The 24466-nt window shown below is 40.1% G+C and overlaps 1 protein-coding gene across 3 annotated transcripts in view; it reads right to left on the bottom strand.

Annotated features, from left to right (window-relative positions):
• CDK6 (cyclin dependent kinase 6) overlaps window positions 1-24466 on the bottom strand; it is a 227453-nt gene that overhangs the window by 106113 nt on the left and 96874 nt on the right. For all 3 annotated transcript variants that reach the window (XM_068550663.1, XM_068550662.1, XM_068550664.1), the window contains exon 4: window positions 11164-11331. In XM_068550663.1, the coding sequence (XP_068406764.1) occupies window positions 11164-11331 (168 nt within the window). The remainder of the gene's footprint in view (window positions 1-11163; window positions 11332-24466) is intronic.

Genomic DNA, 24466 nt, shown 5'->3' with positions numbered 1-24466 from the left:
TTTTTTTTTTTTTTTTTTTTTTACTACCTTTGTATGTAAGAAACAGTAAGAACTACAGTGGTCAGATAGAATAAGTAGTTTTACATGATATATATAATCCTGGAAAGGCTTCAGAAAATGAATTTTAATCTATTAAATTTTAGTTTCGATTGCAGAGGCTACTTTTGAAAAACCTTGCCATAAGCCCATCTGCAAAGTACTTGATTGTTTATCTATTTTACACATTAGTTGTTTTTAACTTAGTTTTTTTAACTTGCAGTTTTTTTACAGTTTTTTTTTAACTTACAGTTTTTTAACTTACAAAGTTTTTTTTAACTTACACATTTTTTTAGAACACAAAGTCTAGTTTTTACTATAATTCATTAAAAATTTTCCTCAATTTAAGTTATTACTGATAGATTAGTTGTTTAACATTAAAAGTGGTTGTGCCTAGAACCACCATCTTTGAGCTCTAGCCCACTCAGACAACACCCAACCAACCAAATATTTGACAGTCATGCATCTGAGTAAAAGCAGTGAAATCTTCTTTTTTCAGAATATCATTTAAATATAAACACAGGATTTAGCAATGAAAGTGATTAATAAAACAAGTTTTGTTCCTGACGCTGAAATTTCAAAATGGATGCAGATACAGGCTGTAGTGACACCTTTCAGGAAAGCCAATGTTTGGGGGGAAGCATCCCTTTCTCAGTCTCACTCAGTACCCACACCCAAGCCAGCCTCCCTCTACCTCCTCTACTCAGAAACCTTTTATTTCATCTCTCTCTCTCTCTCTCTCTCTCACACACACACACACACACACACACACATACTACAAACAATCACAGAGCAATACCACATGTCTGTGTCTTGCTACCTTAAATGCTACAGCTAATATTACAATGTTATTATTTTTAAAATAGATGGCAAACCCATGGAGACACTATCATATGATAGCTACTATATTAGAGGCAAATCAAAGATACACAGAAGAAGTGCCTAACTTTATCCTAGAGAGTCAGGCCGACTTCTGGGAGGAAGTGGCATTTGCCCTGAGTCTTGAAGACTGAGTAGGAGTTTGTTAGGCTGAAAAGGGGAAAGGCAGTGTAAGCAGAAAGAAGATCTAATGGCCTGGAGGTACAAAATCTAATGGCATATCCCTTCAAGCAAGAGGAAGGAGGTCTGGAGTGGCAAGAGCATGGGTGTGTGTGGGTGGGTTTGAGGTGGGTGGGAGAGAGGGGATGGAGAGAAAGGTGAGGAACAGACTGCTGCATCCCACAGCTCAGAGTCCAGAGACTTTTTAACCTGTGGGCAATGGGGAGTCAGCGGCAATTTCTACTTCTTCATCTCCCCAAGCCAGCTGGTTTCCCACGGTTGGTCCATGCTACAAGGCCCCTCCCACAGCTCCTTTCAATAAGCCAGTCTTGTCTTTCCAGGAAAAAGAAAATCTGCTTTTCTGACGAACTGTAGTCCTCATCTTTCATCCACTCTGGAAAAATGGGATTTTATAGTCCAGTAAAGACATTTTCATGAGTATATATGAAGACCCTCATTTCTGGAACTTATTTCATGTTCTTCATAGGAACTTTTTCCATTCTTTAGAAAGTTTTAGTTGCAATTTTTCTCATCTGCTTTTTCTAAACTAGTAAAAGCTAGTTTTCTGGAACTAGGTTACAGACCGACTTTGGCCCATTTAACAAGGTCAGACTGTTTATTCTTGACAGAATTCTTTCCCACTGTAAAAAGGTACTTTTAAATGCCACATTCCAAGAGCAGTGCCAGTAAGCCACTGAAGCATATTTTCCCACAAGAACTGATACCATGTGCGGTCCCCACCTCACTGAAATCATCCAGCGTTACATAAGGTGCAGATAGCCGTAGCGTCACCGTGGAATCCATCAACAGTGTTCAGAAAACATGTCCATACATTTCAAAGCGTCGTGACCTTTAAAAAGTAATTCATCAAAATAAAAATAGTAAAGAAGAAAGGGAAGGATAGCTTTAGAAATTAAAAAAAAAAAATTGTTAAATGGCTGAAGAGAAATCTTGTAACTTTATGTTAGTACCCAAACCTAGAAGTAGTAGAGATTTTTCTCCTTTATTTTGGGGTTTTTATGGTTGAGTTGTTAAATTTACAGACCAACTTTTAGATAGATGCTGCCAGCCTTCAAAATAAATATAAAAGCAGTGCTAAAGTAAATTTTCCTACACTTTCCCCTTCCTTCTTTTGGATGTTTCCCTGAGATCTGAAGGTAGATTATTCCTCCAAAGGCAACTGTAAAGTTTAACATTCAAATTTATGAGGGACTTAAAAGTCATAAGTATCCTTACAGATGTTGGGTGCCACAATGTTACTCACCCTGTGTTTCAATCCCTAGAGAAAAGGAAAACAGAAAGTGGTAGCAGCAAGAGGAATCGTTCAGCAGCCCAAAGAGCATCATCGAGAAACAAATTTGAAATATTAGCAATAAAGTCAATACAATGTGAAAGAAAATCCAGCATGACAAAGCAATCGTATAAAAGTCTGAGCTGAACTTTCGGAGAGACCTATACAGATTAAGAGAAACACGTACCTAATCTTCTCAAGAACCCAAGTGGACTAAATAAAATGACTAAAAGAAACAATAATGCAGACATTTTCAACCTTTTCCTGTGACACTACGGTTCCTTCAAAGATCCCCAAAGGTCTTAATTTTTAATTTAAACATACCATATAGAAAATGTAAGTGCACAAGTTGGGGAGGTGCAGGAAGGCTTGTCATCTCAAATAAGTAGGGATGAAGAACAATAATTATCTGAAGGTTAGGACTGGCTGCCCAGACAGATATTCAAAGTGTAACTGTTACTCCCTCAGAGCTCCAGTTACTATCAGGGAGTGATGCTGTGGGCAACTGGGAAGATTTAGCTGAAAGCTGAATCTAAAACAAACAAACAAACGCATCTTTAGATGCTTATCAATGATGATGCAATGACCCCCAGCAGCAACATGGAAAAAGCAGAGTTGGAAATTCATTCATTTGTGAAAGTAGGGAGTTGGGAAAGAACTTAAAGAGTAGTGAGAAATCTGATTGTGTTAGATGATAAGGAATATGCCTTTACGTGTATGGGGGTGATTTCTGGGTGGGAGTGACAGGACGGAGGGGCAGGTTGGGGCTACACTGAAAAACCCCCTCTGCATGCCGTGCTACAGAGTTGGAATTCATTCTTTAGGCACTGGAGAATCATGAGGATTCATTTCATTCATTCACCATGTATTTATCAAGTGCCTACCATGTGCCAGAAAGGCACTGTGGGAAACACTAAAGTAGTACAACATTGGAGTTGCGCGAATAAAAATGGCTATGGCCAACGTAACAGAATTTCAATGACACATCTCAACTCAGGAACTTGCACTAGGAGACTAGCAAAGCCCAAGCAAAATGAAGATACTGCCACCTTTCCCTTCCGTACAAGGAAGTAAGCAGTGACACCTGTAAAACCCAAGAAGCGCACACATCCCAATAATTAAAGAGGATGTAAAAATCCAAGTTATAGAGACATTGTTTTATATTCAATTCCGAGGACTGTGTCTCATACTCCATTGAATGCACCTAACGGGACACGAGTTAAGGAAATTTAGGGGAGATGGAATTATCTCATTAAACACAGTTTGACAGACTAGTCCCTGACCAAGCACAGAAGGCATATTCCCATAAGAATGTTAAGTGGAAGGGGCAACAAAATTTTTTCCATCTTCTGCATCTCTGAGAAACCCTTTGGCTGCAAAACTTCTATAAAGCATTTGGTCTCGTCAACCTTAAGACAATGGTTGGTCTTTACACTCAAACTTGGCCTCAAGCTTCTGAAATGTGAATGGCATCACACAGGGTGTCTGTAGGATGGAATGTAAACAACCAGGTGACAACCAGACCCTGTCTATATCATACCTTGATAGGACATTAGCTGGCTGAACAGATGTATGGAGGAAGAAAAGAACATCCTGTCCTTGCTCTGAGTAAAACATCCTCCAGGTGGTAACAATACAGTTAAACTGTTTTTGTCCAGAACTGATTCGCAACAGTGACAACTTAGGAAGGAGCTAGAATTAGGTGAGTCAAATGAATGACTATCTTTTATAAACAAGGAAAACAGTCGTTTGATGAACTTCACAAGTATACTCGGAGCAATTAAATACCCACCCGCGCGCGTGCGCGTGCACACACACACACACACGTGCACACCTACAGCAGCATCCTGTACTGCATGGAATACATTCTCTTTCTACATGGAAGCAATGCTCACAGTGGTCAACAGCATTTGCCTTTACTGCAGAGGCAGAGCCAACCTATCAGATGGCAACTCAAAATGTGTTTTACTGCCACTGAGAATGCGTAACGGAGAATCTGGATGGGTTTTCATGTTTGTCTTGGCTCTGGCATTTTCCACGTACCCAGTCCTGGGAATCCTAAAGAAAACGTGTCCTGTTCCCAGCCCTGTGCACTGCCCCATTGTGCTCTACTTCCCTCACTGGTGAAAGTGAAAACGAAACCGGCACAAACACTCCATTGTTAACTATGAAATATGTACTGGCAACTGGAAGTTTTCACAAAACAGACCTGGTTGTGTCATGGCAAGGAGAGGTCGAGTGGGAAGGGAGTTACAGGAGCCTTTTCGGCTTCTGAGGTGTGTCCTGCACTTTCACTGAGGTGCTGAGGCAACAGGGCTTTGGGTTTTTTCCATTATACTCGGTTCATGCTCTTGGTCTGATTTACTCAGTACTCACTGGCAGCCTTTGCAGGCTTCTGTGGGAGCAACTCGGCTGCCCAAGCCGGGGCACAAACCCTGCCAGGTCCCCATAGTAAATACAACACGCACGAAGAGGAAACAAGCATAAACAATTTATTTTCTCCTGTAAAAGATGACATTGTTCTCTGATCTCTGGTCCTGCTTCACTTTGTCAACTTGGTGGTGCCAACTGGGTGCTGTAAAATGAACTATTCCAAACAGAAACAGAGAAAATAAGCACAGACTGCATGATGTGCACATCCGTGGGGCCCGCATCCAGGCAGGTTCTGAGCGTAGGGGGCTGGTGACCTCTGTGAGCATCTCACATCCCGGTGTGGGTGAGCAGGGAGGGCTTCCCTGACCCCCAGCCCACGAGGGCTTCGGAGTCACAGGGCCTCATAGAACTCTGTCCCTTTCCTTTATTGCACTTATCTCTGTTTCTAACTATGTATTTCTTTGTGTGACTGTTTGATCAAGATCTGTTTCCCCACTGTGATTATGAGCGCCATGAGAGCAGAGACCTTGTCCGCTTCTATTCACCATGGTCCCTCAGGTTCATTGACAGTGCTTGGCTCATGGAAGTGATCAGTATTTGTTGACTGAATGCCACAACTCCATTTCATTAATTTTCTACCCCAGGATTATCAAAAAGTTTCTGAATCCACAAGGTTTCTTTAATGTTTACTAAACGCTACCAATGCTGGCATTAGAAGAGGAAACCATCTATTGCCAGAGGCATAAGGAGAGGATGTAAGCAATTTGTTTTTTTGTGATTCTTGTGGTATTAAATAAATGAGTGATCTTAAATAAGGCAATTTGGGGAATCTTATCAGTGCCATATAAAAAAATCCCTGAGTGAACTTTTATAATTTGTAGAGCTGTCAAAAGTCTTCCCATGTTCACTATTTACTTGTTATCTTTTGATTGTTTCTACAGAGTGGAAAATGTTTTCATATGAAGACATATGTCTTTTTAATAGGAAAGACAGTATGGAAAAAGAGAACTTTGGCGAAGGAGAATGTAATTCACTTAGTGAGAATTTTACTAAGTCACTGAAAAGACAGGAGAATATTCTCACTCTTCCATTATGGTACAAAGTGGATTTTTTCTCCAAACTGTGTGTTAGGCACAGGCATTTGGAGGAAAAATGCTAATTCTCTCCTTTGTCTAATGATTGTATAAAGGCCCTCCAAAAAAACACTGAAAAGTCACTGTAATACTGTTCACTGCAGAACAGAAATTGGTTTACGGCAGGCCGATCCTGGACTTCATCCCAGCATGTGAAGTTACTGAGGCCCCAAAAAGAATGACCTCATTTTAAGGTGCAGCCTCCTCTCTATCCACAGGTGGCTTCACGGGGGCTGTCCTGGGGAGTGACTGGTTCTAACTGCACGGGCGTTGGCAATTACATCTGGATATAAAAACGTCAACCCCGGCACTGCTCTGAACGGCCCCCAAAGTGGTCTCATGTCATACAGTGAGCATAGCACGATGCGTGTGCTGTCGTGAACACGCACTTGGATGATTTTAAGGGAGCAGATACACACAGGAGTGAATCAAGAGAACACTTCATTTTTCCTAAGCAATGATACATTTAGGAGAGGTTCCAGTATTCGCAACTGTGGCAAAAGAAGTTTTATTCTGAGGTCTACATAAATAATAAGTTAACCAGGAGGTACAAGTTCATGCCTCAGTGTTCTCCACTGTGTCAAAATATGACATGAGCTAGTTGTTTTTTAATTACAATTTTAACAAGACTTAAAATATGTTTCAAAAAATGGACTGTTGAACATTTGTGGAATCTCTGCATACCCTTTGTAGAACCCAAGAGGTCTACAGAACCTAGTTTGATACCCTCTAAAGTACTGGATCCCACTGTGGGGAGAAGAGGAAGGGAAAGGGGATGATGGGCGAGAGCCAGAATATAAACATTAGTACTCTCCAAGCCATTCATTTATAATCTATTTGGTGAATTCAGACTTAACCTGGTTACAAACTGCTCGTCTGAGTCTCAGTTTCCCCACTTTCAAAATGAGATGGTTGATAAGGAGTTCCCAAACCACCAAATCCAATGGCAACAGTATCACCCTACATGCTGTATGGGTCAGTTCAGGAAAAAAAAAAACCAGGGATTTTTCATCATAAACAGAGAAGTCAAGACCTGCTCCCTCCCTGAGCTGCTGTTCATAGGGCTTCATGATGATCAGAGTCATCGTCGGGCTGCTGGTGATGGGCCAGGCTCTGCTTCTACGACTCTCCCTGTCAGACGCGGGTGTGCGATTGGGTATGACCCAACCTGCCCGCTCAGAGGTTGGTCTCTACTTCCCTTTCATATTGACAGACAAAAATGAGTTGCACTACACACTGCATCCAACACGGGAAGTTCTTAGAAATGTTGACTTGAGAATGACTCTCAATACAATTTTAGTTAGTGGTATAGTCATTCTATTGAATAAGCATACAGAAGCAGACCTCAGAGATATCGTGGGTTGGGTACCAGACCACACAATAAAGCGAATATGGCAATAAAGTGAGTCCCATGAATTTTTTGGTTTCCAGTGCCTATAAAAGTTGTGTTTACACTATACTATAGTCTATTAAGTATGCAATAGCATTAGGTCTTAAAAAATGTACATGCCTTACTTAAATAATACTTCATTGCTAAAAAATGTTGCCTTCAGCAGCACATAATCTTTTTGAAATAGTAACATCAAAGATCTCTAATCACAGATCACCACAATAAATATAATAATGAAAAAGTTTGAAATACTGCCAGAATTACCGAAATGTGACACAGAGACATTAAATGAGCAAATGCTGTTGGAAAATGGCGCCGTGATGCAGGGTTGCCACAAAACGTCAATTTGTAAAAAATGCAGTGTCTGCTAAATGCAATAAAATGGTGCGCAATAAAATGAGGTATGCCTGTATTCTTGAAATGCATCTGCCATAAAGATTTATATAATCACATCGGTCATGTTCGTACATGTCACTTATGTGCAATGGAAAGAAGCTCCCTCTAACCTGTTCTCTGGTTTTCCACAAATGTAGTTATTTCAATACAGGTCACAGAAGTTGATTTTCAGGGTTTCACAGAAACTCTTCTGATAAGTAGAACCCATGCCAGGCATTGAGTAACAGGCCCCACTTCCCTTCACATCCCCAGCTCCTCCCTGCAGGACAAGGGGCCTCACGTGGTGCTTACGGCCACCCCAGTCTGTGTGTCCCCGTTCTGCCCGATGTCTGCAAACTGCTGCCCCTTATGCATGGGGTTGAGGACACAGGTGGCCCAATCTGCTGTTAGGAGGAAGGACTGAGAAGAGCCCGTGCGGTTCCCATTTAGTCAGGGAATTCCAATGCCCTGAGTGCGGCTGGGTGTCAGGCACCCTGGATTCTGTGCCCCATCAAGGGAGGCAAGGCAGGAGCAGGGCCAGCACAGGCTCCTCTAAAGCATGAAACCCAGGCCAGGGGCCCGTCCTGCCTGGGTCTAAGGCATTCACTGTAGCCATCCACATCTTGATTCCACACCCTCGAGAGAAATAGGTATAAACAACCCTTCCTCTCCACGGGTACATGTGCACTCTGACTGTATACTGAGCAGCAAGAGCCCAATACTCCCTAAGGGCACCTGAAGGTCACGCAGGAGGCACCCAGTTAAGGGCACTTAGCCCTCCCTTAGCAGATGAAGACAAGCCGAGTCGTTTGGCCCTATGTTATACCAACTACAGCCACAACTAGAGTCCGGACTTATGATGACTGTCCTAAATTAATTTCTACCCCAAAGGCCAACTCTTTCAAGGAGCTTACAGCCTGATAAATAAAACCCCGACATAATTACAAACAAGATAGAAAGCAGTATTATGAAAGACATTAATAAGACGTTACTCTGGAAACAATGAGGGAGGACGGGGGGGATTAATTTCTGCAGGGGGTACCAGAACGGGACATTTGAGTCAGGCTTTGGAAGGTAAGTATTATATTATTAGCATTTCTCCTGGCTGCAAAATGTCAGTTTCGAATCAGTTAACTTGTAAATTTCTTTAACATTCCACAAATCAAGTTGATTCCCAGTTCCTGTATGACATAACCCACTAAAAAATGTGTATTTCCAGGAAGTGGAGTGTAGTCTTTTTCTCTTCAAGAAATACAAAAAATAAATACCAGTTCAGTCTGAAAAAACGGATTCCAGGCCTTTATGTGTCACTGTGTGTACATAAACCAATGTATCACTATAGAAATGGATTCTTCCTTAAAAAGAAAAATAAACAGTGGGAAAAAATTTTAATGCGGTACCCTACGGGAATCATATTCTTTATTATTGACATTAAGTTCCAACTATGACTCTTTCAAATAAAGTCTGAATTTGTTCCAGTGTCTTTCCCAGTTGCTAATATTTTTTACTTTATGTCACATAAGAAATACAGAGTATGCAATACAAACTAGATACTGAAAAATCAGGTATTTACGACTGCCTTTCCCCTTTTCTGTATGAAATCATTTGTCTCCATTTTCCTGTCTGAACATATCAACTTTCAGCAAGAATGGAATGTTAATTGGTGTTACGCACAAGCTGGGCTATCATTCCTCAAATTTAATAAGAAAAAAAAAAACAAACCCAACTGGGTTTCCTGTTTTTATTTATGGTTTTCAGTGCCCAGTTGGGGGGGATCAAAATACAGTGTCTCAGTTACGGCTCATCCTTCCCTCAATTAATGTACCGAAGGAGACTGGTTCCTTCCATCTGCTCCCCTGATGACTGCCCGGATCGCAAAGCCTATTCAAGCTTCTCCCCAGGGCCCTGAAACAACATACGAAACTACTTCCTAGGGAAGCTGCAGCCTACCTCACCCTTCCCACTGGGGAAACACACAGACTCAGCCCTTTCTGGTGTGATTATATAAGAACACAAGGGCTTACTTGACCCAGCCCAAATCGGAGACTTATCCTTTAAACACCATCTTGTGTCCTGTCTTCTCAAAAGCGACGGTGTACGTTGGGCAAAGAGGAAACAAGAATGATTTGTCTTTCAACAATAGTGACACATTCTAAGGAATCCTCTGTAAAAATTCTGATGCCCTAGGTAAAGTATATAATGTTGGGAAGGTATGTGATCTTACACATCCAGGTTCTAGTATCCGTAATTCCAGGGTGAGGAAGCAGAACACTTTTGCAAATTGAATGTTTTTCTAAGGCAAGTTATCTCTCTTAGAGAATTTCCAACTCCCCTCCTGAATTTCTACTTCTCAGCTGAGGCACTACTGGAATCTCGGGAAACAATTCTTTGTTGCGCAGAATGTTAGCCTCCTTGTGGCCACTACCATCCCCCAAGTTGTTATGATGACCAAAGATGCCGTCACACATTTCTCAACAATGTGTCCCCCTCCCCCCAGGGCAGTGCTGCCCTTAACTGAGAACCACTTTGAGGCTAAAGATGGACTATATGTAGAAAACGGCATACTGACCCAAGAAGATTCTTTTACTTAAGGCTTAATACAATGCTTTGAGGGCAATGTTTGTAGTCTTCATGGAATCAAAGGGATTCTCCATATCAACCTCCTGCCCCAAATAAGTAGCACAGCAAAGGAACATTACTTGGCTTTAAAAAAAAAAAATCTATGCGTGAATTCACTGCATGGAAAATAGGTCCTTCAAAGACAAGGGATATTAATGCCTGCTTCCAGGCTCCTCTTTGTATATTTTGGGTGCACAATTTCATGAAAATTCATCTCAGAAACAATGAACTATAAGGAGAAATAGAAGGTAACCAGAGCCAGTAGCTAGTATGGTTTTGTGTCTGAATGAGACAAAAAACAGAATAACTGTCATTCTTTGCCAAAATAGAGCCTTTGGGTTTACTCTTTGTATTTTGGCTTGGATGAAGCCTTCACCTGGCAGCGTGGTGCTACTTGTTCACGGATCATCCAAGTTCACTGTAAATTTCATTTCTTCACAGTCCGTGCACCACAGCTTCACAGGAGTGCTTTCACACACCTGTGCAGGTATCTGGCTGTTTCTCAAACTAGGATGCTGCAGACAGGTCAACATTCCTGCTGCTCTCTCCTCCCTGACCTTGAGCTATGTTTCCCTAGACACTGTATAAGCAGCTCTGAAAACAGTGGTTATGGCAAAAAGCCATATGGCAAAACCATTTGGAAACTTGTAACTGATTCCTTTCTAGTGGCTAAGAAGCAACCGTCTATTTCTGCAATGGGTTCTGTCCACAACAAGCCCAGCCCGGATATGTCTGTAGTTGTAAGCATAACACTTTCCTCCTACTGCCTGCTATATAAAAAGTGCAAAGACATTCTGTCCACCAACTGACCACGGGCAGTAATAACATCAGGGGCCTGGAATGGGGGCAGTTTGTCATTCAAAAGTAGAAAACTAAGTTTAATGAAAGAACAGCACTTTCTCACTCACCACTGAGGTAAGAGCCATCTGAAAACTGTAGATGCGGGCAAGGCCGAAGTCAGCCAGTTTTATTTGTCCACTGCTGGTCACCAGAATGTTCTGTGGTTTTAGATCACGATGTACCACTCGGTGAGAATGAAGAAAGTCCAGACCTCGGAGAAGCTGAAACATCATATCCTAAATAAAACCAAAAAAGAAAATCAATCAATGGTCAAAACAGAAATTTAACATGCTGAATCCTCAGCACTTAGGAGAGTGCTTGGCATAGAGAAGGCATTTCATAAATATTTGCTGAATGAATGAATTTGTTTCCCCCTACTGCTCCACTCTCCCATTTTCAAGATCACTACAAAAAATTTCACTCTTGACCTGTATTTCATTAATGAAAGGATGATTTAAAAATAGTTTCAGATGGCATAGGAAATATTCTGGAAGGATATACCCCAAACTGGTGCCCATGGTTAATGTTGGGGAGAGGAAGTAGTTGGTGACAGAGGGACACTTTTTACTTCATATACTTTTATATGATTTAATACATGATTCCAACAATTAAAATCCAGTAAACAATGATAACATCAATGGTAGTTCTTCTTATTATTATAGCACCTATTACTTAGCAGTCACTATGTGTCAAGCATTGCTCTAAACACCTTCTCTTTAGTAACACACTTAGTCCACACCACAACACTGAGGTAAACAATATTATTGACCCATTTTACAGGTCAAGAAACTGATACACAGTAACTGTATGTAATTAGCCCACAGTAACACTACTAGCAAAAGACAGAGTCTTGATTCGAACCAGAGTCCAGGAAAACTGGATTCAAATCCCCAATGCACTCCTTCATTAGATCAATGATTGAATGAGCATGGAAAACCGGGTAAGCCATTTAACCTCGCCAAGTCTCAGTTTTCAGGTCTGTAAAAATAGGGAAACCTACTCCATAGGATCACTGTTTGTAAAGCACTGACAGTAGCCAGCATTCAATAAATGGCAGCACTTACTGCTGACAGTATCAGCTAGCATGGAGGAGGGGGGGCATTCAGAAAATAAACCAATGTCACATCTTCTTCTACTTTTACAGCTGATAAAATCAGATACAAAATTTAAAACTCGGAAACTGTCTGAAAGTAGGAATTTAAGATAGTGACCATGATATGGCCCTCTGAAATCTGGGGTTAATAAGACTGACCTACCCCCCTCCCCAAATATTGTGAGAATGGTGTGTAAAGGGAGGATGGAATGATTTTGTTCATATAAAGGTTAGAGAAATGATTAGGTAGCATCAGGTGCTTCAGAGCTGGCAGGGGCTGTGAGGACACTTGTTCATCAGCTGGACTGTATTTGATTATTGGTTTACAGTATCGGTATTTCCTTCAGGGAGTTCTGTCTTTATATCCCGGCTTATTCAAAACCAAAGCCTTAGTTTTCCACCTATAGAAAGGAGAAAACAGGGGCTTCCCTGGTGGCGCAGTGGTTGAGAATCTGCCTGCCAACGCAGGGGACACGGATTCGAGCCCTGGTCTGGGAGGATCCCACATGCCGCGGAGCGACTAGGCCTGTGAGCCACAACTACTGAGCCTGCGCGTCTGGAGCCCGTGCTCCGCAACAAGAGAGGCCGCGATGGTGAGAGGCCCGCGCACCGCTATGAAGAGTGGCCCCCACTTACCGCAACTGGAGAAAGCCCTCGCACAGAAACGAGACCCAACACAGCCATAAATAAATAAATAAATAAAAATTTAAAAAAAAAGAAAAAAAAAAGCCTTACCCTGTTTGTTTAAAAAAAAAAAAAAGGAGAAAACTGTGCTTACTTTTCATAATACGAGATTTAAATGAAGTAATGCACGTAAAGAAGTAGTTTCTGGCACACGGTTAGCATTCAACAAATGATAATCGTTAAAGTGTCCCGTTTCCTGAGGGAGACAGAGTAACAAACAACTAGAAGAAAATGTGGCCAGTGCCACAAGGTCAGTGAACAAAGCACTAAGCAAGTGTGCAATGACGACACAGGTGTACGGGAATTCTTTTTGAGCTCCACCTAAATGGATCTGATGAACTGGCTGGGGTTACCTTCTAAGTTTCCAAAGATGAAAACTCTGGAGAAGACTGCACTATTGAGGGACAGACAGTCCTTCAAGACTTAAGAACCACTGAGAGTAAAACAACTTGGAATGAATAAACAAGAGTGTGAAAATGAAGCACAAAATGTTAACGAAAGTAATCTGCTGCTGCAGCAAATAAGTCTTTATTGGAAACACATGCACATGACTTGTAAGCAGTGGATTTTAAACAGCATGACTAACCTAAACTAATGTCATGCTGGCTTGTCATCTTTAGCTTCTTATACACTAAGCACCAACCATTTAAAACAGTACAAAGAATAAATGTGCTTGGTTCCTGTTTCATTGTTCAAACAGTTTAAGCAGCCAATTAGTAGAATAAATATGTAAAAATTTGAACCAACTAATTATACTAATAAGGCCCATCTTAATTTATGAAAAGCCTGAACTACTGAGTTTAAATACATATGTATTGCTTTTATTTGTGTATTTATACAGCACATATTACATTTTTCTTAATTATAAAATTGGTACATGCTTAATGCATATAGAAGCTTTTTAAAAAATTTATTAAAAATCCAGAGGAAGAACAAAAATCATGCAAAATCCCACCACTCAGAGAAGAGAGAAAACTTTACTGTTAACTTTTATCTTTCACATCTTTTAAACAGATACTGCTATATTTGGAGGTATAAATATATTATATCTCTATATAATATATAAATATTATAAACAATATATATCACATACAATATAATATTAATATATAAATATAACATATATTTATAAATAAAAATTGTTATTATTCTGTACATATTTTACAGTTGTTTTAAAAACATTTAACAATTCATTATGAATATTTTGCCACTTCAACAAAATTCTTCTAAAATATAACTTTTTTATACAATATGATTTTTAATGGCTGCATAGTTTTCCTTCCTATGTCATAATCATTATTATTTGGTTTTAGTTGTGTTATTTTGGTACATATACTAAGAGTTTAGTTCTCCTCTGTTTAAAGGCCAGTGTAGATGAAAATGACTTCTTAACATCATATAAAAGCACAGTTTAGGCAGTGAGAACGCATATATTGGCACTAACATTGATTCTATGTAAATGACACCTATGGATGTATACAAAGTTGGTTCTAGGGGCTTCCCTGGTGGCGCAGTGGTTGAGAATCTGCCTGCCAATGCAGGGGACACGGGTTCGAGCCCTGGTCTGGGAAGATCCCACATGCCGCGGAGCAACTAGGCCCGTGAGCCACAACTACTGAGCCTGCGCGTCTGGAGCCTGTGCTCCGCAACGAGAGAGGCCGCGATAGTGAGAGGCCTGCGCACCGCGATGAAGAGTGGCCCCCACTCGCCTCAACTAGAGAAAGCCCTCGCACAGAAACGAAGATCCAACACAGCCAAAATTAAATTAAAAAAAAAAAAAAAAAAAAGTTGGTTCTACATAAGAATTACCACTCTTTAGATTTTATTAGGCTACTTAAAAATTTTTTTGGTTAGCAAACTGGGTTTTCTTTTAAACCTATAATATCCAGCTACAATTAGAGTTTTGAACTAGTGAGACTTGAGTTAACGATTTTTAAAAAAATTGCCAAAAATCTCATTTCCTTCAGTAATTCCATTGCAAGGTAGGTTGATGAGCATTATGGGCTTGTAATAAGTATGATTTGGGGACCCACCCCAATCTTTCATCGGAACACCTAATCTTTCATCAGAATACCTAATCTGAAAAGGGAAATATATTCACCTATGTTAGGAACTCTGGTCACAAATAGAATGAGAACTCTGGTCCCATTTCCTGAGCATTATATGAATGAATCAACTGTAACACTAAACAAGGCAAGAAAAAAAACACCTTTCCTTCAGAATCACAAGCAGTTCTTCGATCAAAGACATTTCAAAGGATTCTCTACTTAAGCTTATCATCTCTTCTATCTCAATTTATAGTATCGTGAGACATACTTTTAAATTAGCTCCTCAAGATTTTAATCTAAATTAATCTGTCTTACACAAGACTCAAATATTTCACAGTAATCCTAGCGATGCAATGCAATGAAACTACGGATACTGCCAATTAAGTTAAACATAGGTTTAAAACCTTTTAATGTTACAATGTACAATTCTGGTATAAAATGTCTAGTCACACTCATGATAAACAGTCACTGGAGGCCCTCAATCTGTATCTTTCTGAAACGTGTGACATGGGAGCATGTTTCAACAGGACACCATCATGGAATGAAGTCTGGCTCCCAGTGACTTTAGATGGGGTTTTATCCTTGGCAACGCCCCTAAAAAGACTCTGGACTTCAGTCTGAACACCAGAAGTCTTCAAAGCCTTGTAACAACAATTAGTTTCTCTCAGGTGTTCTAGAGTACTAATCCTCTTACTTCTTTGAAAACAAAACAAACACGCAAACTGAAAATCTACCTCAAGCTTTTCTAATGGGAAAAAGTTTTATCACTGGGTCTTTTTTTCCAACTACACAAAAGGTATAATTAGTTTCAGAAGCTACTGAAGGGCTTCCCTGGTGGCGCAGTGCTTAAGAATCCGACTGCCAATGCAGGCACACAGGTTTGAGCCCTGGTCCGGGAAGATACCACATGCCGCGGAGCAGCTAGGCCCGTGCGCCACGACTACTGAGCCTGCGTGCTACAGCTGCTGAGGCCCACGCGCCTAGAGCCCGTGTTCCGCAGCCGGAGAGGCCGCCGCGGTGAGAAGCCTGCGCACCGCAGCGAGGAGTCCCGGCTTGCGGTAGGTGGAGAGAGCCTGTGCACAGGAGTGAAGACCCAATGCAGCCAAAAATAAATAAATAAGATAAATAGATATTGAAAACACCAACTTATTCCATACAGTAAATTACAAAGCTGACAGCTCTCAATAGACAATTCTGTATTTTTGGATGCATCTACCTAAATCTAAGTGATGTATTCACATCCTCAAGGTTTTAGCAACAGAAGTATACATCAGTAGCTTATCTACCTAAAAATTAAAAATAAGACATATACAACTTGTACAAGGATAATCATTTTTTTCTCCTTACAATGTGTAAATCACAGTCTTTTCAAATTTTTTATCCTAGTTTTGACAGAAGTGTCTTCATAATGATTTGTTGTTTCTTATGAAGATCTCCTACCCAGTTTGCTTCTTATGAAGGATGTTAAAGGAATCTCACAGATCAACACAACAAAGGTTTTTTTACACTAAACTGGTAACATGTTGACTTAAGGTAGGGATTATAATTACAGGAATAGAAGTAACAGATCATGTGATGATAAAGTCATAAAGCAGAGGACTACTGACAATAATGAGGGCCAGTCCTGGGATCTCTTTGTTTTTCCTTTTTTGCTGATTACTAATATATCTTTGAAAATTTTAACTGTGGTAAGATACACATAAAATTTCCCATCTTAACCATTTTTAAGTGTATAGTTCAGTAGTAAGTACATTCACACTCTTATACATCCAATCTTCAGAACTTTTTCTATCTTGCAAAACTGAAACTCTATTCTACACCCACTAAATAGCTCTTCACTTCTCCCTTCCTCCCCGACCCGGTAACCACCCTTCTATTTTCTGTTTCTGTGAATTTGGCCACTCCAGATACCTCATATGAGTGGAATCATAATGTATTCGCTTTTTTGTGACTGGCTTATTTAATTTAGCATAATGTCCTCAAAGTTCATCCATGCTGTAGCATGTGTCAGAATTTCCTTCCTTTTTAAAGCTGACTAATATTCCATTGTGTGGATATACTACATTTTGCTTGTCCATTCATCTGCTGATGGACCCTTGGGCTGTTTTGGCTATTGTGAAGAATCCGCTATGCACATAGGTGTATAAATACAAGTATCTCTTTGTGACCCTGCTTTCATTTCTTTCGGATGTATATGCCTATAAGTAGAATTGCTGAATCTAGTCCCAGGATCTTTTAAAACTCACAGTTCTCCTGTAAAATGTGCTACAATATTACTACATAAGCAATGAAGTAGTGAATAACAAAGCCTAGTCCTGGGTAGTCAATCAGGTGGGTTCATTCATGCCCTGGAGATTTCACTCACTCCTTCCACTTCTGCACTCAAGGAGAATCTGCCTGAAGTTACCACATCAAGCTTATTGTACCGTCCACACCGTACTCTACTTCAAAACTTGACAGTGGGCTTCTTCACACTTTCACTGATCAATTCACAATGTTAACAATGGGTCGCAAAGACTGCATTATAAACAGGATCCCCCTACTTCTCACTCTGGTCCTTAGGAGTACCCAGAGAATGCTTCATCCCGAATCACAAAGGGCAAAACAAATTCTGACAAAGCAAGAGGAGGGTTAAAGCAGGTTCCTTAAAGCTTCGGATTACCTGGAAAGTAGTAATTGGTAAATTGAAAGTAAGTAATAAATGGGAGGACCTGGAGATGAGTCACAAGCCACAAGCCACATGGCAGCTTTGTTCCAAAGGGAGGGGAGGGGAGATCTAGCTGAGGAAGGCAACACACGGCCTTGGGGCTCTTCAGCAGAAACAAAGGCAAGGCCTTTCCCTCACTGCAAGTGTTGCCTTTCTACTTCTACTGCTTCTATGCAACTGGATGAAAGCATAATAAAAGTGGTTTCCTATATAAATTTTATTAACAAAATATGTATTCTGAAGAGAGAATGAAAAGGAGCCATGTATCGTTCATTCCTGGAAGTGATGATAACGCCGAGTAAGTAAAGGATCAGTCTCAACTAACTAGAAATAAGAAAATCACCACTGATTTTCACCAAGCCTGGAAATATTGTTGGTGTTTGAGGGAAAATGCAATGGCTAAAAAAGAAAGAAGGAATCATTACCTCATCATGACGGCTATTATTAACCCACAGTGGAAAAGTCATTGGGAACTGAAACTACAAATAACGATGTTAATTATAACTTCTTCAGGGCAAGATGTAAAAATCAACATTGCATAAACAAGAAAATACAAAGTATAAGTGACTAGGTTGTTGGCTAATGCCCCAAATGGTTTTTGTTCTAGACACATTGTTTTGTGATCCTTTTAAAATTATTTAACCATATACTGTGGATATTTCCCCATTTTAACACATACTCTTTATAATAAAATTTTTTTTAACAGTATGTTTTTTAATGGCTGCATCTGGACAAAATACCTTCATGTCTCTCCCCATTCTCCTTCTCAATTCCCTCTTTTGAGAATTTTCCTCTCACTCTGTACTTCCCTCCTCTCCAAACGAGGTAATGTATTAGAGAAGTTGGTTTTCCACAGAGTGGAGCATATTATAATTTGCCTACTGTAGCAGACATTGTTGGTTGCCAGCCATGAAGGACTGGTCCAAGGCAACCACATTCCCGTTTGCTAGGAATTGATCCAGAGATGGACATGGGACCCAGTTCTGGCTAATGAGACATATGGGCAAGGTTTGGAAAGCATTTTTCTCCTAATAAGAAGACCACTGTAGAAAACTCTCTGCTGTACTTCCTCCTCACCTCCCAGCTCTCACTCTCCACCTGTGCATCTCACACCAAATGCTACTGCTTGAGGGCATGAACTTGCTACTGTAGCAATCACCTTGAAACATAAAGGGAGACATCACCTGCACACACGGAAATGCCCGAGTGTAATGAGGGAAAGAGTCTGGGTCTTTGATGACATCACTGAATAGCTAAATCAACTTTGGGGCTGCCCACCTCTAGCCTTGCAGTTAGGGCAACAATAACGCTCTAACTTCAAGCCATTTTTTCATCGTGTTGTATAATCTGCAGTTGAAAATTATTCTAACGAATGTAACTTAACTAAAATTATATTAAGTAAAACCTGTTAAGTAAGGTCACAACCTTTCATTTATAGCCCCCCCTGCAACCAAAACGCCCCCCATGGGGTCTGTACCAACATTCTTTTGTTGCCAATTATCCCATCCAAGTGGTTATCCTTTTGTCTTTGAGACTTATACCTCCTTCAATTAATGCTCACAAAATCCCCTTTCTCATTGCTATCATTTGCTGTCAATCCTTCATATTCCTCAGGGACCGTGGCTCATCCTCTCTAGCCCACACTCACCACATTCCTGCCTGCCTCAGCATCCCAAGAACACCTTAGCTTCAGAGAACTCTGATTTCTTCAACTCCATTCCATTTTGTGCCATCTACTCCCACAGCTAAAACCAGGAATGTGTTACTACTTAACTTTCATCTTTTTTTAATTAAAAATTTTAGAAGTTACTTTAATTACATTTATTTGGATATCAAAATACCACTTAAATTTACATAAACTTATTAGACAGCACAATTAATTAAACTTGGAGAGCAACTTCTTCATGCATCATTCGTTAAATCTGCCAATTCCCTCACGTCTCTGGTTCCATGGTCACTCTATCTTATCCTCTATACAAAGCTTAGTCCTCAATTAGCCCAATTGCTCTCTTTTTCAGCTGTTATACCTGTGTTGCAGAGAGCTGTTAAGGGGGAAAAATGATCACATACATGTCTATTATCAATATGAAGTCAGTCCCCAACCCTGACTACGTTAGTGCCACCAGGTAATCGTACAGGTCCCTAGTTAGCCCTCGCTGTCCCTGTAGGCTAAATTTTCACTGCTGTCCCCTACCTTATCATCTCTCTTCCTTCTCTTAGCACACTAGTGTGCACTCCACTTCCGAGAGAAATACGGATGATCAAGGGAAGGCTATCAGCTCCCTGTGCTCCACCTATACATTTATAAGCACTGGCGTCGACCCCTCTCCCTCACCTCCTGGTGGAAAAGCTTTCTTTCCTTCTATGCAGTATTCATCTTCTTCCTATGCTCTAGATCTCCTTCATTCCAGCTTCCTTAAGTCCTTCCCCTCGCTCGACTAACCATTACCCTTTTCTGTATCTGGGACTTCCCTTTCTATTGTCCCTTGACTAATAAACAACCCAAGCAACCCCCTTCCTTCCTTAGCCAGTGGTCTTGACTCAGCGGTGTGCATTTTCTCACTCCCCATCCACACCGTGTTGCTGCAGTGAATGGAGATGCGGCAGCTCTTGGAAGATTACCAGTAACCCACCTGGTTTGCAACAGCCAATAGGATGTTCCACTCCTAACTGAACCCTGCCATGGCCTTTCACACTGGATCCCTCCCTCCTCTTCACTGTTCTCCAAAATGGAAAGATCTTCTAAGTTTCTGATTAGAAATGTAATGCATCTTCACTGCTAAATTTTAAAAAAATCAAAACACAAGGAAAAAAAGGAAAGAAATAACACCCACGATTCCTCCATCCAGAGGTAACCACAGTTAACATATTCGTGTATCCTTTCATAATTTTTCCATACATGTATACTCATACATATAGTTATTTTCTGTTTTATAAATGAAATGCTAGTGTATACAATTTTGTAATTGTCTTTTCACATCATAATGTATATTGAACACATTTGCATGTCAATAAATACAGGTCTATTGCTCGATTTTTTGAGGTGGGCCATTTTTGAAGTCTTTACTGAATTTGCTACAATATTGCTTCTGTTTTATGTTTTGGTTTTTGGCCAAGAGGCATGTGGGATCTTAGCTCCCCAACCAGGGATTGAACTCACACCCCCTGCATTGGAAGGCGAAGTCTTAACCACTGGACCACCAGGGAAGTCCTTATTGCTCAATTTTTAATGGTTGTGTGCTATTCTGTTTTTTTAATATACTATCTTAGGCAAAGGTTTTAAGCATTTATTAAATTATCCACTTTTTAAATGCCATTTTTATCATGTTCTATATTACTTGAGCTTGTTTCTGGATTTTGACTCACTTGGTTCAGTTTAGAGTACCTTCTCTTTTAATAATAAAATATTTAGAACATATTTTCATATCAGTTAGGGCTGGTTTCCTCTTCCCATTCTCTGTAAAATGTTCCTGGATATTCTCACATGTTACTATTCTGGACTGATTTTAAGATCATTTTATTGACTTCCCATATCTTCCCTCAAATTCTTTTAGTATTTTTTAAGAAACTATAGATTAATTGGGGGAAAACTGATATTTCTACAATAGTGAGTCTTTCTTTACACAACATGGTATGGTTCTTTTTTTATTCAAGTCTTCTTCTAGGTCCCTCAGTAAAGTTTTGTCATTTTAAAAAATATAATTCCTACACCTCTGAGGCCCCCACTAGAGTGGATCTCACTCTCATCCTTCCTTACATGTACTGTTCTGTTTCCCCACCAATCTCCTTCCTCAAATCCATCATTTACTCTCTGGCAAAGCTGATCTTAAACCTGCAAAGGTGATCTGCAAACCTGAACCTGTCAGATCATTCTCATGCTTGAACACCCTCAGACAAAGCCCACCTAGCTCTCTGGCCTTGCCTCCTGGAATTCCTGTGGACCTCCTCCATCTTCACTCACTCACTGCCTTACGGCCTCATCTTTGGACGAGAATTAGGGTCTGTTTTAATCACTCTTCCTCCACATACACTAGACTCCCAGCCCACTGTATTAACAGGTACCAATAAATGTTCAATGACTTTTCGGAGAGAAGTGAGGCCCAAACTAAATTGGAAATGACCAAGAAATCTATAAAAGCTGTTAGCTTAAAAAGAACTTACTGATTCCTCCCAAGAAGGAATCCTTTAGCAGGTAACAAAACTCCAGGGAAATCAGAAAAAAAAACAGGTTTGGATTAGGGCATAGGGACCAAAGAGGCATAGCATGTAAATCAGTATTCCTACCTATTAGTTATTAAAACATCTTCCTATGTGTGTTAAGACTTTCAGTTCATTGTATCATAAATATAATACTCCTAGGCCTATAATGAACACATTGTTCTACAGCTAGGGGTATGACTACAAGCAAGTCACACACCCTCTCTCATCCCTAAGAGAAGCATTCTATGCATCAAATCGCTTTGCCTGAGTCATCACGTGGATGCAGAACTGGACAACTGGCTAAGTTTCCTAATAATACTATAATTTCATATTGTCACGTCAGTGTTTCTCAAAGTGTGGCGTCTTAATCCCATGCTATTGACTAAATTCTATTTCATCTTCACCGCTAGCGAATTGACTAACCAAGTCCTAACTTTTCTAGACCTCAGTTTTTCATTTACAAAAATCAGGATAAATCCTGCCCCGCCTCTGTGGAACTGAGATATTGGATTATTTTATATAATATACTTGATTTGTCAAGAATATAATACAAAATTTTAAGTGCTATTGAGCTGGACTGTAAATTCTCTGAGGAATGGGGATGTGGTACACCTTTATACTCTCCACAGCATCCAACAGGGTACCTTACACAGAGAAATCTGTTGATTTTACTTGATTTGATGAATCGCTCAATAGTCTATAGATAGGCATTAAGCTGAAATATAATGACTTTTGCTCTTGGCTCTGCACAGGAGTTATATAGAATATCCTCACTAAGTAAACTGATTCCTGAGTCATTAGTGAAAAGGCTACGCTCCTGCATTGTGGTTTATCCCTTATTCGCTAAGAATTTACTGAATGCTAAGTGGAGGCGCAAAAGAAGTACAAAAGAAATTCCTCTTGGAAATGTATATAACTTAAGGGAGCCACCTGCACGTGAGATGTAAATTTCCATTTTTGAGGGCAGTATGATTTAAAAGAAAGAGCACTGGATTTAGAGTTGAAAGCACTGGATCTGAATTTTTGCTTACTAGTTATATAATCTAAGGCTGGTCACTTGCAACTCTTGTGGGCCTGGGTTTTCCCATTTATAAAAATGGAAATAATCTCAAAAAGGAGAGACTTAATAAGATACTATATAATATTATACTATATATGTATATATATAGTATTTAAGTAGGATATTAAATATTTAAGTACTTTATATAGTATAAAGTACACACACGTAATGAATTGCTACCATTTATTAAAAAGAAATATGGAACCCCTATTATGTGTAAGGCATTGTGCTAGGTGATGTTACTCACACACACCTAAGACAGAGACCCAGGGAGCTCCTGTTTTAACAGGGAGAGAAGACATAGATATGCACCTACACACTTCAGTCAGCATATGGCAAGGACCACAAATGGCACAGGGGCTACAGGCAATGAGTAAGCTGAGGAGGAAGCAGCATCCCAGCCCATCTTGGCGGTGGGCGACTACTCAGTTTGACGTGGGGAAGCATCTGCCTAGAAGACCACACTGGCAGAAGCTTAGAGGAGGGCAAGTGCTTAGGTATTTGGAGACCAGTAACAGCCCCCAGAGCGGGTGCACTGCTAAATGGGACCACACTTCTAAGAGCTTTGTTGCTAGCCTGGTGCAGGGAGTTTATAGTGTCATGTCTTGAGGTCAATAGAAAACTGGTGAAAATGTGAAAAAAAAATGGCATATTATTATTGATATTTTAGTACACAGAGTGGATGGGAGGTGCTGTAAGAAGGCTATTATTCTACTCTGGACATAGGATAGTAAGAGTCTGAACTAGAACATTAGAAACATTAGAAAGGGAGAGAGAGGAAAGGCAATCCAAGAGACAAATGCAATATGTTAGTGCTTGTTTCCACAGGTCAACTTTAGTGAGCCATCTTCTGAGAGCTCTGCTACATCTCCAGGTTAGACGCTAGGTGAACTTGGACTGGCTATTTAACCTCCACTTCCCCTCCCCTCACATCCGGCTTTGGTTTCCTCATCTGTAAAATGAAGATAATACTTTCCTGAGGGAGGCTGTGAGGACTAAAAACAATGTGTGAATTTCCCAGCTTGCTACCAGGTTCAGAACTGGTGCCATGAAACAAGAAGAGGACCTTCCATTAGCAATGGCATCTAGCAACACCCTAAGTTCAGATCTATCTAGTTTTCTTCAGTTAGGACATGAACAGTCTCCCATCTTCCCAAACAGTCATTACTAAGGTCAAAAAACACCACTGTGTGCATAGTATACAATCTTAAAAATATTTATTATTTTATTTAAATCAAGTGTTATGTTGCCTGTTCTTAATTCTGAAAGTCTAAAGCTTGCTAGCATTTTAGGGTGTCTAGAAGGGTCCTTAGAAATCATCTGTTGTTATTCACTGAGTGCATTGTATGTCTCTCTTTGTATATGACCCAACTTTCTAAGGTGGTTTTAAGTTGCTTTTTACCTATCCTGGGACTGATTTTTCTATGGAGCCTCCAACTGTTGAGGTTCCCTCAAACTATCCTATGGGTGTTTTCACGGGATAATAACAATTTACTATAAAAATGCAAGATAAACTTTTACTCAATATATATATTCAGAAGCTACTACTGAGTAGGGAAAAACATTACTAATGAATTTT

This window comes from Eschrichtius robustus, chromosome 8 (genome assembly GCF_028021215.1).
Source record: "Eschrichtius robustus isolate mEscRob2 chromosome 8, mEscRob2.pri, whole genome shotgun sequence".
Taxonomy (NCBI): Eukaryota; Metazoa; Chordata; class Mammalia; order Artiodactyla; family Eschrichtiidae; genus Eschrichtius; species Eschrichtius robustus.
The sequence above is the reverse complement of the archived record's forward strand: the minus strand, read 5'-3'. Positions and strand labels throughout refer to the sequence as shown.